The 17,207-nt window shown below is 39.8% G+C and overlaps 1 protein-coding gene across 1 annotated transcript in view; it reads left to right on the forward strand.

The window, feature by feature from the left end:
- LOC140695107 (uncharacterized) overlaps positions 1-17,207 on the forward strand; it is a 78,335-nt gene that overhangs the window by 27,449 nt on the left and 33,679 nt on the right. Inside the window, exon 6 of the mRNA XM_072958016.1 lies at positions 13,219-13,339. Coding sequence (XP_072814117.1) covers positions 13,219-13,339 — 121 coding nt within the window. The remainder of the gene's footprint in view (positions 1-13,218; positions 13,340-17,207) is intronic.

The following is a 17,207-nucleotide window of genomic DNA, read 5'->3' on the forward strand; positions in this document are numbered from 1 at the left end:
TTTTATGTAGTCTTAGTATGAAAGAAAACTTTGTCAGTGAGTATTGTAAGTAAAATCCTTACTCTTTTCTTTCCTGATGATGAATATCTTAGTTGTTTACATGGCTTAAGTATATTTCGTCATTTGTGAAATTTGAGTAATATGGTTTACCTTGTCTGACTGTGAGAGCTGGACGCCTTGTATACAAAGCACCGTAGAGGTGCTTAATAAAAATGTGCTTTCACAGTGACTGATAGTTTAGAAGTATCAACTCTGAATACTAAAAAGGGTAGCTTATTTCTGATGCATATTCAATATGTGTATATATGATATACATTAATGTGGCTTAAAGTAACTAGGATTGTTTTTTTTAAGTGCAGTATGAAGCTTTAATGAAATCTGTGTCATTCTAGTGAGACAGGGACTACTTAAATTGCCTTAAGCAGACGACCTTGAAGATTATTTACACAGAATGTAAGCTCAGAATTCATGTTGCCGTGTAACCATCCATCAGACATTTAATTTCTCGGGATCCTGACCAGAACCATTAAGTTTAGAAAAATCCACATTGATTATTATCAGGGAATAAGCTTCTCTCTTTTGTGACTAAAGAAAATTTTGATTTTTTTCTGCACTCTTTTCAGGTTTTAAAATTTCAAAATTTTGATTTGACATGTCACTTTTTTAATAGAGAGAATAAAGCTCATGCTGTTTTAATATGTAAATAAATGTTTTTGTATTTCAATACCCTTCTATGATTTCCTGGCTCTTTGAGAAGTATTTTGCAAGATACTTAGATTACCTACTGTTGGAAAAATACAGACGTGACTTTTATGAATATAGGCGTAGTACAGTTCTGTTGGTTTTTACTACAGTGCAAGACATGAGACCTAGGAGAGCTTTGCTGCTGATTGCCAGGAGGACAGATCTCAGGTCTCAGTCTCCCCTCGTGTAAAATGAAGTGGCTGGACTGGATTCTTTCCTCTTCTAAGATGAGCTTCCATGAGCCTATGTCTTTTGTTTATATTTAGGAGTATTAGCAATATCAGATTAAATACTGAATACCCCTCCATCCCCCCGAAGCAAAGTGCAGTATATGCTACATAAGCTTCTAGTTATCTGATTCTCGTTTCTCATCTTACAGTCAATTTTTGTGTTGCATGTTTCCCGGCAACCTGGAAGGTCTTTTTAGCCATAGGTGGCGCTGTTGCAACTTTTTACAGTCTTAATTTTTCTGTTTGTAAAATAAGGCTTAAACAATGTGATTTTATTTTGATTCCTTTGCTTAATGCTTCAGAATAGCACAACGTCCATTATGTCTTTCTACCTGGAAAATTTTTTCTGCTTATATCATAGTTTTATTCTTTTATCTCGCTGTGAACATTTCAGACTTGCTGTGCAAACAATGGCAAAATCGGGCTTTTCTTCTAGTGTTAGAAACCAGTGAGCCGGGATATTATAAAACAGCTAGAAGCTGCCTCTGGAGCACCATAAAGCTGAAAGGTGTGTTGAGTTCCCTGAGTATTGACCCCGCCGCTGTGTGTTAATTGGTGGGAGTTGATTTGGTACATATATGATGGGGTGTAGTTTCTTGACTTGGGTTTGCCTGCACGTGCTGACACTGAACCATGTGATCCTGAGTCAGCTCGTTCTGAGTTTTCCCCTCGTCTGTGAGAAGGGGACACTCATATCTGCTTTGTAGAATTGTGAGAATTAGTAATTATGTAACATGTTCACCACAGTGGGTATGTCAAGAGAGCTCATAAACTTTAGCTGCTGTTTTGTGTGCAGCCATCATTTTATAGTCTTTGGTAATTACAAAGAAACAAGAAAATAAGAAAAGCTGATTTTATGATGAAAGATATTTGAGGACGTTCCATAATTCCTACACCCATAATTTAGCATCAGCAGAGTCAGAACTGTTACACAGTCGCCCTGGACCAACGTTAAGCCACAGAAATTTTTGTTACTTCATATATGTTGGGGCCTAAGGGGAACCAATACTTATACACATGTTGTCTCCAGCAGCCAACTGAGAGATGACACAAAAGAGTAGGCAGGCGATAAATATCTTCTTTGTTACTGATGAAGCCACGTTCTCCATGAACTTCAGGGCTGTGGATAAATGAGTGTCATGATACTGTGTCCCAGAAGTAGAGACTCACCCTGTCCCAGGTATCTCTGGGCCACAGCAAGCCTTCCCTTGAGAGAATGAGCCCCATCATGCACAGGGCTGTTCTGCAATGGAGCTGAGCATCCAGGGTGCTTCCCTAGGGTAGTCAACACTGGAGGGAAAGGAAGGGTTTCACATGCCCTGCTTGTCTCCCCGGAATCACAACTCAATCTGTTAATGTGAGGAGGGCTAGCTGTGGGCCAGGGGTCAGGGCTGTGAAGGGAGTAGCACTCTGCATGGCCCAGAGGAGTGGGGAGGAGGTATCCCTTCCATCAGTTTAAACAGGTGGTGGGATGGAACAGAAGGGTTCATCCCATGAGTTTATAAAAGGAGAAATAAGAATTTCCTTTGGGTATTAGTCTAGCCAGGAAACACAGAAGATGATTAGGAAGGAGACTTGTAAACCACTGTAATATTAATTTGACATTTGTTGAGCACCCAAAATGTGCTACATTCTTTTCTGAGCGTTTTACAGAAATGAATCCTTCAATCTTCTCAACAAGCGAGTAAGGAAGGTTTGATTGTTATCCCAGTTTCACAGTGTGGAAATTGAGGCACACAGAGGGTAAGTTGACCAAGGTCACAGAACTAGTAAGTGGCAGAGCAAGTATTTTAACCCTGGCTGTATGGTATTGTGGCTCCCAGAATGGGCTTTGGGTGTTTAGATGTATCTGCATCCCTCGATTTCTGTACGTCTGTGCATCAATTAGCCCAGAAAGGACAGGGAAAGGAGAGTTACACAGGTGCTCACAGTCGTGTCTCGGCAACTGTCCACGAAGAGTGCACCGTGATTAGAATTAATTGTTTTCCAGGCAGCAGATCTGTTGGTATAACAGAAATTTAGTCCATTGAATTCATCTAGAAATCCTTCCTGCTCTGCTTCTGTCCACACTTGCCATGTGACTGCCTGCCCGTGTTTGGGCCGTGGAGGAGAACATATACTCATGGTTGAACTCTGATATTGCAGTCTGGTTCATAGTTTCACATCTTCTGTTACATTAATAAGTTAAATTTCTGGTTTTCTTGCATCAGTGTCTCATGAGTTTGGTTAATGTGAAACCAGTCCATGGGAGCCCAGGGGTTATGATGGTATAAATTTTTAGCACGTTGTGGCACTTCTAGCCATGCAGACATGACTGGGGGATGTACGCCTTTCTCACTGATTTCTCCCAACAGCAGGGTCCTCTCACGGATGTGAGGCTGGGAGCTCTCTGAGTAGCTCAGTCAGAGGCCAAGTCCACCAATCCGAAAATGATGAAGTACCTGGAAGTGGGTTTAATAAAAGTAAAGGGCTTCCAGGTAGTCCGATGGGCTGTTCAAGAAATTTGGTGAAAAGCTGTCCACTGTCTGTGGTTTAGCTGCTTCTTTGCTATTGAAAAGTCTGGAGTAGATGAAGGGATTTTAAAAAGCAGAAAGGAGTGATTTCAGGTGGTACATCCACACCGGTGAGAAGTGATGGATGACCGCCTGTGTGAGGCACAGACAGAGTCTTACAAACTTCATAAAACAGCTTCAAATGCTCTGCCATCTGAGTGCGCTTCATATGGGGTCCAGTTCATCACTGGTCATGCTGTGAGGGCAAGTAACTGACGATGGCAGAAAGGACACGGAGGCATCAAAAAGGTCTCACTCATGTTCCCTGTTTAAAGAATGTGGCACAGTGTATTATATTTGAGCTGGTTTTTCACTGAACAGCTTTTAGTGTTTTCTGGGACTCCCCAGTGCCCCAAGGTTCCATGCAGCTGGGTGTCCCCTCATTGCAGCTCCGTCAGCGCTTGCCCTGGGCTGATGTGGTGTCACGGGAAGCAGGACGGTCAGCGTCCCCGGCTCCTCTGAGCTCCGTCTCCTCATCTGCAGAGCCTGGTTTCCCATCCGTGTCTACTTAGTAGGGTTGCTGAGAATCACACGTGATGGTTATCAGGTGTGATTTCTGGTTGTCTCTGCGATTGGCCAATAGCCAATAATTGATAGAAACTCTTGTTTTCTTTTATTGTAATTGTGTCTCCTAGATTGCAGTGGTTTTTAGTCTGCATTTTTTTATAACTTTACTCATTTTTAAATATGCCCTTATTTTATTTATTTTTTTTTTTTGAGGTACTGGGGACTGAAGCCAGGACATTGTGCATGCTATGCAGGTGCTCTACAACTGAGTAATACCCACCCTCCTTTTCTGCACTTAAAAATAAATATTGCAATACACAAAATAGCTCTTAAACTCCATCATGGGACCTGGTCTCTGTATAGGCAAATGAACACGTATACTATTTAGATAAGAATAAATGCTGTTGAGACATAAGTTTCTGAATCTGTTAATGTGCTTAAAAACGATCATAGCTAGTGATAAACACGAGACTTAGATCCAGGACTTTTTAGGGTATGTTTTGCCATCATGGGAAATTACATTCTACCGAGAAGGCTAATTGGGTCTCTTTGATATTTGGATGGTTTAGCAGGTGATCAAGGCTTTCCAAAGCTGACAGTTTTGTATTTTAAACTAACTACAAAGTTATCTTCTAGAAGATGGAAATCCTAAGTTTGTGAATTTCCCAGTAATCCAGGGGGTATGTGTCTGTGTCTGTGTCTGTGTGAACGTTTGTGTGTGTGATTTCAGGAATGTAGAAATAAGTTCCATATAGACTTCTGATATCTTTCTCTTCCAGTTCAAGGTTTAAGCATATACTTACACAAATAAATTGATTTTCTTTTGTCATTTGGCATATTGGCGGGAATAAGAGGTTCTCATACTTGTTTCAGAAGGGTTGGGAAGCATGAGCTTAGAAAACGGGAGGAGAAAGAGGCAGGGAGACACTTCACACTTTGTGCAGTATATGAGAAACGGTAGCTTTTCTTTTCTCTTTTCTTCTAAAGCAAACTGGCTCTGAATTGTAACACACTATTACTCAGAATTGCTTTTCTAATCAGATACAAGTGCCTCAGATTTTTCAAGGCAACATGAATGATGAAATGTGTTTTAGCATTTATCTTTAAAAGTAGTTTTATTTCTCAAGTAAAAGACTATAGCCTGTTTCTTCCAGCATCTCAAGAAATTCTCATTGATCTATGTACATGTTCTATGTGCTTATTTTCTTTTCTTTTTTTTTAAGTGCTTGTTTCATTGTGGTGTGAATCAATGTTTAAAATTTCTGGATTTTGATCTTTAGAAAATGCTGATATATCAGAACTGTTAAAAATCTGATTGTTCTTTGGTCCTTGTTTGGTGGGGCACCCTATTGATTACTCTTGTCTGTTAAAGAGAGAAATTCTTCCTCTAGCCTGCAGATCATTAAGTGTATGGTTTGCAGTATGCCTTTAAATTTCATTGAATGCATTGAACATGATTGTCCAGTGAATTTTGAGTTGACTCATAGTAATGACTTTGCTTTGATTCTGTGGCTTTTGCTCCTCTCCACAAGAGCTTGAATTCTCTGTTGCATTTTGTATACGTGTTCTTCACAGTGGAAGAAATTTTGCATTTTTTACAGAGGTGGTTTTTCCTAACACCTCTGAATGCCTTCTGTAATTGATACAACAAAAATCTGTTATTTCAATGCTTAATTATTTCATAAACTAGTTTTTGGCTTAATCAGAAACAATGACAGAGTGATAATAAAAAATAGGAAAACTTTCCTTCCTTTGAAGAATAGAAATCAGGTGGTCAGGCTCACCCATGCTTTGGGCCTGACACACTTAATCTCATGTCATTGTGTATCATGATTCGGAGATGGAGTTGCTTCAGGTTTATTGATTTTTGTTTTAACATTTGTGTTGAATTCTTTCTCCAGGCTTATGTATCCTGTTGGGTTTGTTGAAACTGTAGAAGGGAAACAAAAGCTTTTTTTGGTTTCCGGAGGCCTGAGTTGCTGATGATAAGGGTTGAGGGTGGGCTGAGGAACAGAGTGACACTCCCTCTGCTCCCAGCTGAAATTGATGAACAATGAAATCAATTAAGTGTATCGGTATTTGACCAATAGAAGTTAGCGAGCCCAAACTGGCTAGTTATGCCCAAAGAAAGTACTGAATTCACCTGCAGAATTAGGTGCTTTACCAAGAAGAAGCAGCTTAGAGCAATCAGAAAAATCAGTCCTATGATGAGATATAAAGTAAATATAATATCTTTTATTTCTGAAACTTTTCTACGTTAAGTTGTGTAGAGCTAAAATTAAGTTTCAAGCACCAGGAGTTAACAGTGTGGGTGGTTCTGTATGATCATTATTCAGGAATGTGCCTAGACACTGCTAGAGTGGCTGAAGCTGGCAGGAAAAGACCCAGAGCCAGGATTTGTCACCTTAGGGTGTCCTCCATAATGGTTCCATGTGGGAGCCCATGATTGGGTTAACAAATTGTAACAGACCCCAGCCGCCTGTCAAATTTAAGAAGAAAACGTATGCTTAGTAACTGCTTTGCAAGCAAGTGCCTGTGCATCCTCACTCCTGTCTCCTTGCCTTAAAAAGCAGAGATAATGCTTTGCTTGCGTAGATGATGTTTTAGATAGCACTCTGCTCATCGCAAAGCAATGACCCAGGCCCACAGCTATAAAGGCTGGGCTTGTGTGCAGTTAGATACTCTATTATCCCCCAAGCAAGGACCTAGCTGGTCTGGTGGTCTGCTTTGTAATTCACATGTCTAAAGGATGTATCTTATTCCCCTCACCCCATGACTTACCTAAAGATACACTAAGCCTTTGTACTCATGGTGGATTCTACAATCTCTGTCTCATCCTTCTTTCCCCAAGTTCCTGCTTACTATCACACAACTGTTAATGACGTTTTCCTTTGATTATACACAATAAATATGGGATCATTTGAGAGGCTCGTGGAGTTGGGTCCCTACGCCCTCTCTCTTTCGTGACTTTTTCCACAGAGTCTTGAGTATTCATTCCCTGTACGTAAGACTTCTGCCAGCCAGAACCCACAGTTCCAGGTGAGAAGGATGCAGGCTTTATCTCTCCTACCTCTAGGGAGAGAGAGTAGAAAATTGAGATCTGCTCTTCCGTGGTCCCTTCCTGCCCCAGGTCTGCTCCAGTTCACCTGCAGCCTTCTGGCCTCTGCTCACACTGCCTCTGTCCCAGGACTGACAGCAGCCTTTTCTTCCCTGGTAAACATTTCCTGTGCCTTTTAGAAGTTGGTCTCTTCTCTGCAATACAACCCTGGCAGATGTGATGGTGGTAAACGTGCTGGAGGGCAGTCACTTGGGGACTGCCAGGAGCCATGCTGATTCTCCTGAGTCTCTCATTCGGGGTTACAGAACTGTCGAGCAGCAGAGGAAGCCCTTTAACGTGAGGCCAGCTCAGCATTGCATCACTTTCATTTTATTTTTGAATTTTCAGTGGAGAAATTATTTGTAGCAAACTGTTCCAGATTTTTGGCTGCCTGCTTTCCTCACCACCATTTCCTTGTTGGCTCTGGTGCTTGTTGTAAGAACCAGGTTTCTTCTCTGGTTATTTCTAGCAGCTGGGCTTGCCGAATCCTTGATCTGCATTTGAAGCAGAATGCTTCTTCGTGATGTCAAGCTGATTTTCCTATTTCTGAATATTTCGTGTACACTCAGCAACTCTTTCAAGTGAAATGCTCTTGTCCAATTCTGTTAACCCATATTTGCCGATCTCCTGCTTTCATGCTGAGGGCAGTTTCTTCTTCCTGTAATAAAAGTTAGCAATTTGCATTTACTATTTGAAGGTTCTGGCCCTAGGTGCTTTTGTCCTTAACAGTTTTAATACAATTCACCCATTACAATGTGCAGCGGTTTTTACTCAAAGCCCAGAATTGTGCATCGCAGTCAATCTTAGAATATTTTCATCCCCCAACAGGAAGCCCTGTATGCACAAGCAGTCATTCCCATCTTCCTCATCCTCCCCCAGCCCCAGGCAGCCATTGTTCTCTCTCTATGGATTTGCCTGTGCTGGACATTTCATGTAAAACAAGTTATTTCATGTAAATGGAACTGTCTATTGTGACTGACTTCTTTCACACTGAGTAACTTTTTCAATGTATTTCCAGGTTGTGGCCTGGGTCAGTACTCTATGCTTTGCTATTGCTGAATTATATTCTACTGTATATCTGGGCCCTACTGTTTACCCATTCATCAGGTGATAGTCGTTTGTGTTGTGTCTGCTTTTTGTTTGTGAAGAGTAATGGCGCCGTGAATACTCCTGTAGGAATTTTTATGTGGACATTTGTTTTCAGTTCTCTTACTTGTGTGACCAGAGAGCAGAAATGCTGGGTCATTCATAAACCAAATGTTCAACTCTCTGAGGACCTGCCAGGCTGTTTTCTAAAGTGGCCACCCTGTGTTACATCCTGAAAAGCAAGGGCTGCGTGCTCCGCTTCCTCTGTGTCTTCATTAGTGCTTGTTACACATTTTTTTTATTATAACCTATTGTAGTAAGTGTGAAGCGGTTTCTCCTAGTGGTTTTGACTTGATTTCTTTTACAGCTAATGATATTGAACATCGTTTGATTGTGCTTATTGGCCATTTGTATATTTTCTTTGAAAAATACATTTTCAGATACTTTATACACATTTTAATTGAGTTCTCTTTTTCTTGTTGAGTTGTAGGAGTTTTTTCTTTTATTTGAAGATACAAATACTTAATCAGATAAATAATTTGAAAAAATTTTCTCCTCTCTGTTGTTTTTTCACCTTCTGGATGGTGTCCTTTGAAGCAAATTTTTAACATTTGATGAACTCCAATTTATCACTGTTTTCTTTGTTCCTTGAGCTTTTGGGGTAATATTTAAAATCTGAGGTATTTTATTTAAACTTTTATATAAAAAATAACTTAATTCTTAAGACTGTTCTAGGAGATGGGTGCTGTGGCTGTCCCCAGTCTATGGATAGGAGACTGAGGTGCAGAAAATTTCACTGAAATATCAGTGTCACAGCTACCCAGTGCTGTGGGATTTCAGACCCTCATGTTTGTCCCCAGCATTTGTGATCTTCACCACCATGCTCCACTACTGCCTGGAATCATTAATGAAAAAGTTTTCCTTTTTTGATTTCTTGATTGTTTGTTTTCTCATTGGGGAACTCACCTCTTCATTTTCCTTGCAGAGATCTGTGTAGGTTTATTTTAGATCTCATGTACTTATTTATTACACAGGCTCCAGCGATGATTGTGCCTAGTTGATCTAATCAATTCATACTCAAGTCTTTCCTGCTCATGACACTAAAAAGAGAGTCATGATTTACATAATGCTCAAAGAAGAATGTACTTGAGTGATTTTATTTTTCTAACCAATCAAACAAATCAAATAAAAACCCGGTGTTGGAACAGATTATAAGCCCTGCAGAATAGGGTCACTGTCTTCCTTGTGTTTCATTTGATTTGTCACAGTGTCTGGATAGTGCCTTGCTGTCCAGCAGTTTTGTGAGTATACGGTGCTCGTGAATCATTGTAAGGAAAGAATTTTGACAACAGACTGTGTTGTTCATTTCACAAGGGAAAAGATCATATAGAAATACTGCTCAGATTTATTTTAAAATTAAGCTTGGTGTTTTGAGAAGGGTTCAAGAAACCATACAAAAATCTTTTTCACTAATTTTAAATCTATCTTAGACACATTATGCATACATAGCAGAGTAACTTATCAACTAGTTTTGACAAGAGGAGTGTATTATTGATTATCTATTTTAGTTGAAATATTCTACCTGGGATAAAGTAATCAGTGCCCATAAATGAACAAATATGTTTGTATTTCTATGCAACATGGGGGCAGACTTCATATGTTTTTATATAATATATATGACTGTGTGTTTTAATCTGTCTGTCAGTGTTTTTATAGTTTTTCATCAATGTTGTAACTTTAGAATTCTTCTATGGAAATCACCCCCAATTCTAGTGCAGTTTGTGCTGTGTATCCTGTCTTATGCATGGGATTCCACTGTCCCCTCACTGAGGAATTTCCTCTCCTATTGAGTTAGTAGCAGAGTTAAAGGAACTGTGATTTCTAGGCCTTTGCTCTCCATGTGTTTGCAGTTGGCTGTCAATCAAGATTTTCTCTTTCTTGAGTTTTCATTGTTCAATTAGAATTTTGGAAATAACAATTAATATGTTGCAACACTCTCCCTAGAAACTTGATGTGTTTGTGCTTTTCAGTTTCCAATTTACAAAAAATGTAAATGCACTCTTGTTTTTAAATAGTCCTTTTTCACTAGATATTTGTTTACTTCTTTATAGTCAAAATATTTTTTTCCCAATGAATGAATAGGTTTGCATGTTTTAAAAGATACCTTACTTTTTAAATTTCTTATTCTAACAGGTATATTCGTTGTACAGAATTTAGAAAATAAGGATAAACACAATTATAACTTAAAAATGGCCTCTAATCTCACCTGGAGATACAGTTGTAAGGTTTGAAATTGAGAATTACAAGTCCTCTCAAACTCTTCTTCTATTTCAAGTACGGTTTGGTTACTGAGATCCTCGAATTCCCATATGAATTGTAGCAGCAGATAGTCAGTTTCTGCAGAGGAACCCACTGGGATTGTGATCGAGTCCACGTTGAATATATGGATCGCTCTGGGGAGCACTGCCATCCCAAGAATGCTGTCATTTGATTCAGGAATGTGCGTGGTGTGTCTGTCCAGGTATTTAGGTATTCTTTAATTTTTTTCAGCATTGCATAGAGTTTACATTGGATTATTTTACTATATATTTTGCCTTTATACTGAGGACAAGTGTGCAAGGTACCGGGATCAGAAGTGTATTGGAGCTCCGCAGCTTGCTGCCACCATGGACGCTGTGCTCTTGCTTCGCCCACTGTACAGTGTTGCACAAAATAGGACCTAAGTAACTCTCTCTTGAAAGAATGATTATATGATTGCTGGATGATGCTTGAGAGTCCTTGTGATGATGTCTTTTTCCCAGAATTTCCCCTCTTCTTTACTATGCCCTTTCCCTTCCTTTCCTCCAGCCTGTGTTTCAGCCTGCCTGTGGCATTGATTTTCCTTGTCTGTGGACTCTTCCTTTCACTAGTTCGTGATAATGTTACATGTGAGATGTGGAAACTTGCTAGATGTCAAGAAAGAGGAAATCCATTGCATTCTAGTTTTTTTAGAGTGTGCTATTGTATTATCGATTGAAATGAAATCAGGCTGACCCATTGAGCCATCCCCTGAGCTCTTTTTGCCTTCCTACAGGTGATACTGCTCTCGTTGCTGCATGTGCCCTTCCCCCAGACTTGGTTTTGGGGTTGAGTAAGTCACCGTCACTGGAGCCCTCTCTTTAAATGATGAAGAGAACATTTGCTCTTTCTCCCTGTTTGGGGACTTGGATGAGATGAGGCAACAGATAAAGAATGGAGCCCCACCTCATTCTGACCCCCGCTCTTTCCGTTCCTTTCTCCAGGGGAAGAGTACAATTCAAAAATATAAAGATTGTGAACTAATGAGATAGACAAGACAACCGATCATTTATTAAATACCCTTTCATGCCAGAAACAAATGTATTATACACACAAAAAGCACATAAAATACGGTAGTACTGTGGTTACAAACGTGGGTCCGAGTTCGAGTCCTGGTCTGGAGTGACAAGTCCTGTGAGATGGAGAATTGGTAGGTCGGCTTAGCCTCTCTTGGACTTGTTTTCTGTCCTGCAGAGATGGGGCTCGCTAGGCGTCCCTCCCCCGTAGAGGTGCTGAGGGGTGTAAAAGACATGTGTAGGCAGACCGAGCACAGCTGCTCTTTCCTCGTAAGTGCAGGATAGCATCGCTTTTGCGGTGATGGCTTTATGACTGCACCGTGTAGACTCTCAGTGCTCCAAAGGGATGCCTTGCAGATTGGAGATGGGATTCTCACTTCTGTATATACCCAAGGATTGTGTTATTGGGCCTTGCTAATTTGACTCTATTCTTTAGAAAGTACATAATGTAGATATATTTTTCAAACATGCATGATTTTTTCTTTTATTATTTATAGTTCTACCCTCTCATCTCTTGGTGTGACTTTTCATGGAATCCAGGAAACAGTCCTAAGCAACCTGCCTCTTCACACTTTTCCGTGGTGGTTTCCTTCCCTGACTAGAAGAGGGTTTTGCATAGGTAATTTTGATTGCTCCCCTTCTCTTGGAGACTCTCTGTTTTTCTGCCCATCTCTCACCTGTCCATCTGTCCATTTCTCTACCCACTCATTCTTCTGACTTGTTTCAATAAGCATTTCAGGCAGCTTACAGAAGAACAGGTACCAAATAAACAGGTGAGAAAATGGGGCCAAGTTCATACAGTGAGGCTAGGAGTTGAGCCTGTGTGAGAGTTGCCAGCGTGAGACACACGCCTCTGCCTTGTGACTTATAAGATAGACAACATCAATGTGCCTGAAGCTCCCAGCTGACACAGGGAAACAGGGTTTGTGGGAGATGCTCATTGGCTGTGAAATAAATAAGTGGCTTAGTAGAAGCCCAGCCTTTCCAAGTACTAAGGCTTAGGAGAATATTTTAGTGTCTTCCAAAATCAGATTATTGCATCTTTTCTTTTTCAGAGTTTTATGTATAGTTGGTTTACATTCTATACCTGGAAATTTCTCCAAAACTTCTGCCCACGTGAGTCCCATGACTCGGGAATGGGCTGGTTCTGCTCATTGACGGGTGTTGGCCAGAAACGGAAAATGACAGCCTCAAAGGAGCCTGGGATTTATCAGTTATGTTTTGTCAGTGCTGTAGATTTCAGAAAATGCTTTCACCTTTTCTTTCCATCTGAGGCAGCAGCGCGCTCTCTTACCAGCATCAGGAGCTCAGGGCCACGGGATGGTGGGGGCTGACTGCACTGCCGTCAAGACAGCTGAGCTAGTCACTGCAGGTGTGGTTCTTTTACATACTGCAGTTCATGCTCTTTACTAGAATGTTTCAACAGGGAGTTAATTAACTGAGTTAATTAACATTTTATAAATATGATGCTTTGTTGAAAAGACAGTCATAGGCAGAATATAAGTTGGGATCACTTTAAAAATGGTTTCATTACTGAAATTTCAGTAGGAAAGATCCAGTTTATCTTATTTCCGCCTCTCTTTAAAAGTAACAAAGAAACAAGACAGAAAAAGCAGAGGATGATTTCTGTTCTTCCTCTCGGCTTGCAGGTGCCCTCACCTCCAGTGGCATCCATCCAGACACCAGCACTGACACTGGCCGTGCTCAGAACTGCCTCAGCCCTGAAGACACATCTGACAAATGGAAGGGGGCCGCGCCCTGTTACAGCAGGTGCTCTCACTTTGTGGGTCCTTATGTAACTGCGCGGTGTTATTCAGGATCGCCCTTTCTACACTTTGTGACGCTGCTGCGGTGTCTCCTAGTTATTTGTTTCTGTAAGTACTCGTGTAATTTTCCAATGTGTGGTACTAGACATCTAAAAATGCATTTTTCAGATGAGAAATAGTGTGTATTTAATATAAATGTCTGAAAAAAGGGTCAAAAGGATCTATCCTGGTGCCAGTACTCAGAGATAATAATTAACACATTAACATCTATTTTCTGTTCTTTTCATCAGTGTGTATTACCTCTGTCATAAAAACCAGCGAGCAATGTGTGCCTGTATACTGTGTGGAGACCTCCATTTTCCATTCGGCTTATTACACATTTTTCTACAATATTCTATCTCCCCTGGCATGATTTTTAATGACTAGTATAGCATTCTGTCTTGTGGAGTCCTCGTCCATTTTACTTTGGACTTAAATAAACTTTTAAATTCCAAGTATACTTAACTGAAATTCTGAAAAGAGATCTGTTGTGGTACCGAAAGTCCCCTACATCCCTTCCCCTTTTTTCCTGAGAGTAAAAACTGCTGACAATGTGGAGTATATATTTCATGACCTTTATGCCTATGTCATATAAATAAACACATACATACACGTATATGAGAAATCTATGTCTATGTGTGTGTATATATGCTTTATTGAAAAATAAGGCCATACTATATGTTTTCTGCAGCTCGGTTTATTCACTCAGGTATATATCACAGACGTCCTCTCTCTCCAGACTCACCCGGTCCTTTCAGATAGAGTAGAGGGTTTTCCTGATATGCAGGTTTGGTCTCTTGTGTAAGGACACCTTTCGTGGGAGCGTACTGTGGACAAGGCCTTGGACCACGCCGAAACACCGGAACTTTAGTGCCCACAGCTCACCGTGATTTACCGCATCATTGTCTTGATGGTGGACACTTAAGTTTTCTCCATTTTCCACTGTCAGAAAGGGTGTTTGACTGGCATACTTCTTATACAAACATTCCTGTGATCTTGTATGAGTATTATTTTCGTTAAGGTTTCTGGAAATTTAGTCCTTGGATGTGACAACTACATAAATCACAGGCTCCTTTCAAGTGAATCAAGAAATTCCTTCTCCTGTGGGGCATGAAAAGATGTAGAATAACTTATGTAACCAATTCTCTATCGCTGGATATGATTTCACTTCAGCTTTTCTTCTCACCATTGTAAACAGTGCTGTGTAAATGCTCTGATAAGTACATCTTTTTGAACTGAATTTTTCTAAATGAAACGATTCCAAAATGTGGAGTTCAGCCTGTGTGTACACACGTTTTTCAGAGTTTACATATCCATTGACATGTCATCCTCCAAAAGATCGCTCACAGTTTGTTCTCTCAAAGATGGACACTAGCTAGAATATCTTTTAAAAATATGTGCCAATATGATGAGCAAAAGTACTTTTTCATTGTTTTAATTTGCACTTGATGACCAGTGAGGTATTGAGCATTTTTCACTCATTAGCCATCTGACTTTTAAAAAGTGAATGATCTCTTTTGTCCTTTGCACACATTTAAGTGAGGCAGCTTCTTGTTGCTTTGTGACAGCTCTATGTATATTATGAACATTAACCCCTTGTCTTCATCAACATGTATCAGAGAGCTTTTCCTTGTCATATTTTGCCTTTCATTTTGTTCAGTAGGTTCATTTTTGTTGTGGCCCAAAATAATCTTAAGATTGTAAATGTCTTCTTTTTGGGTTTTATTCCTGATATTATTCTTAGAAATACTTTCTTATAATGGTATAAATTTCTTCTGTAGGTTTTTTTAATCTCTAAGATGGAGATGATGATGGTACTTGTTATAGTGAAGAGAAGTTGAATTAATATGAGCAAAGAATTATATTCGCTGTTATTAGTACTTTCTAATATTCACATCACATTCTGTAATTTTTCTTGCGGTCATTATGACTGGAATAGAATTTGTTTTTTCCAGGGGATTCTCTGATTGTCCCAAGACAATTATTGAATTCCTACTTTGCTTTTTAACTTGAAATCCCACCTGTAAAGAATACTTGTGTACACTAGAGTCTCTTTTTGAGCTCATGGTTTATTTTTATCAATCTTACTTTCTTACACTAGCACTATATCTTACATATTGTAAACATTTATTTAATATCTGACAGTGCGATTTTTTGATTCTCTTTTCGATCCCAAATTTTCTTGGTTAGTATTATGACTTTATTATTCCTGAAGAATTCTAATATAATTTTTCAAGTTAAAAAAAAAAAGAAGTGCTGTCGTGGGATTTTTTAGTACTTTTGAATTATCTTTAGGAGAACGTACATTTTTACAAAACTGCTTTCCTCCATACAAAATGTTGATGTCTCTACTTTCACACCTCTTACTTTACCCCACAGTACAGTCCTGTACTTCCACCATGTACAACATGGGCATTATTTTTGAGTTTATTCCAGATTATTGTTGATGTTTTTGTTAATTATTTAAGTCAGAATTTTTTGCTATTGTATATTTTAACTGTTAAAACTGACACCTAGGAAGGCAGATTCGGTTTGTAAATACTCACTTTGTAACTTCTCATTTAAAATTGTAAGTATTAAGTGCTTGTTACAGAATCCTTTCTTTTCTGTTTTTAAAATTTGTTTCCAAGATTCTCAAAATGGTCATAGCAAAGTAGTATAGGTGGGGACAGAGATGGAGAGAGGTAGTGTGGCTCATGTACAAACTGTGAGCACTTTCATGGCTGCGTTTACGCTGGAAAAGCCGCTGAAGAGTCCAGGATAAAACGGGTGGCTTTGTATGCAGTTGAAAGCCAGCTTTCTTGCCTGGTGAAGCCTGGTGGGCGTGACAGGTAGATGATCAAGGTCGAATGGAGGTTATTGGCTGCACAGAGCGCTGTGTCTGAGAACTGGAGAATATCGCCATGGGAAATGCTTGGTGCCAGGAACAAAGCAGAGGAGCTGGGGACCCTGTGTGTTAAGGAATTTCCAGCCCTCGGAGTGGGAAGATCAGACTCTGCATTCAGATCTGAGTTTGAATTCATCTTCTTTAGTTTACTTGTCCTCTGACTTTGGTCAAGCTATATACCCTCTTTCACTCCCTGTTTTCTTATCTCTCAAAATAGGAGAATTACAGCCTGCTGCCAGATTGTTTGATCAGGTTAAATAATTAGTGTCTATAAGATGCCACGTACAGTCACAAGCTCAGTGAGAAATGGGCTGTCACCTGTTCTTCTGCAACTCAGTGCTTGACAAGACATGTGGGAAAGCCAGTCCCTAATTTGTGTGTGATGCAAGTAGGAACAAAATTAATGTCTTGACTTTCCCTAGCAGTATACTTACAGCTTTGCTTCATTTACTTCTTTCCTCCTTTCCTTTCCCCTTTCCCATCCTCCACCAAAAGATCCTGAGACTCTCTCAGAATAGTAGATTCAAATTACTTTAAAGGTTGGCTCATCCTCATGAAATGATAGTAACATAAAAAAAATCTGTGCACATCCCACAATACATTGTATTTGATTTACACACACACGTGCGCACACATACACACACACAATCAGGCTACCTTCCACTTGCAGAGGGATAAGGACCACTTTTTCTGAGTTTTCACTCACTGAGCTTGAGAACAATGTCTCTTACACAGACTTTCACCAGGCTTCGTGCATGGTGTTTTTAATTGAATTTCGGCTTTGTGGCCATAGATATAGTCTCCTAATAGAAGAGAGAAAGTGGAGACATAGACATTCCGCTGAGATATTGGTGTCATCATATTTTAGTTGGAAAGGACTTAAGACAGCATAGAGTCGTAATATTATATGGGTGAGAATCCATGATGTTGTAACTTGGACAAGAAC

Source organism: Vicugna pacos, unplaced genomic scaffold (genome assembly GCF_048564905.1).
Source record: "Vicugna pacos unplaced genomic scaffold, VicPac4 scaffold_140, whole genome shotgun sequence".
Taxonomy (NCBI): Eukaryota; Metazoa; Chordata; class Mammalia; order Artiodactyla; family Camelidae; genus Vicugna; species Vicugna pacos.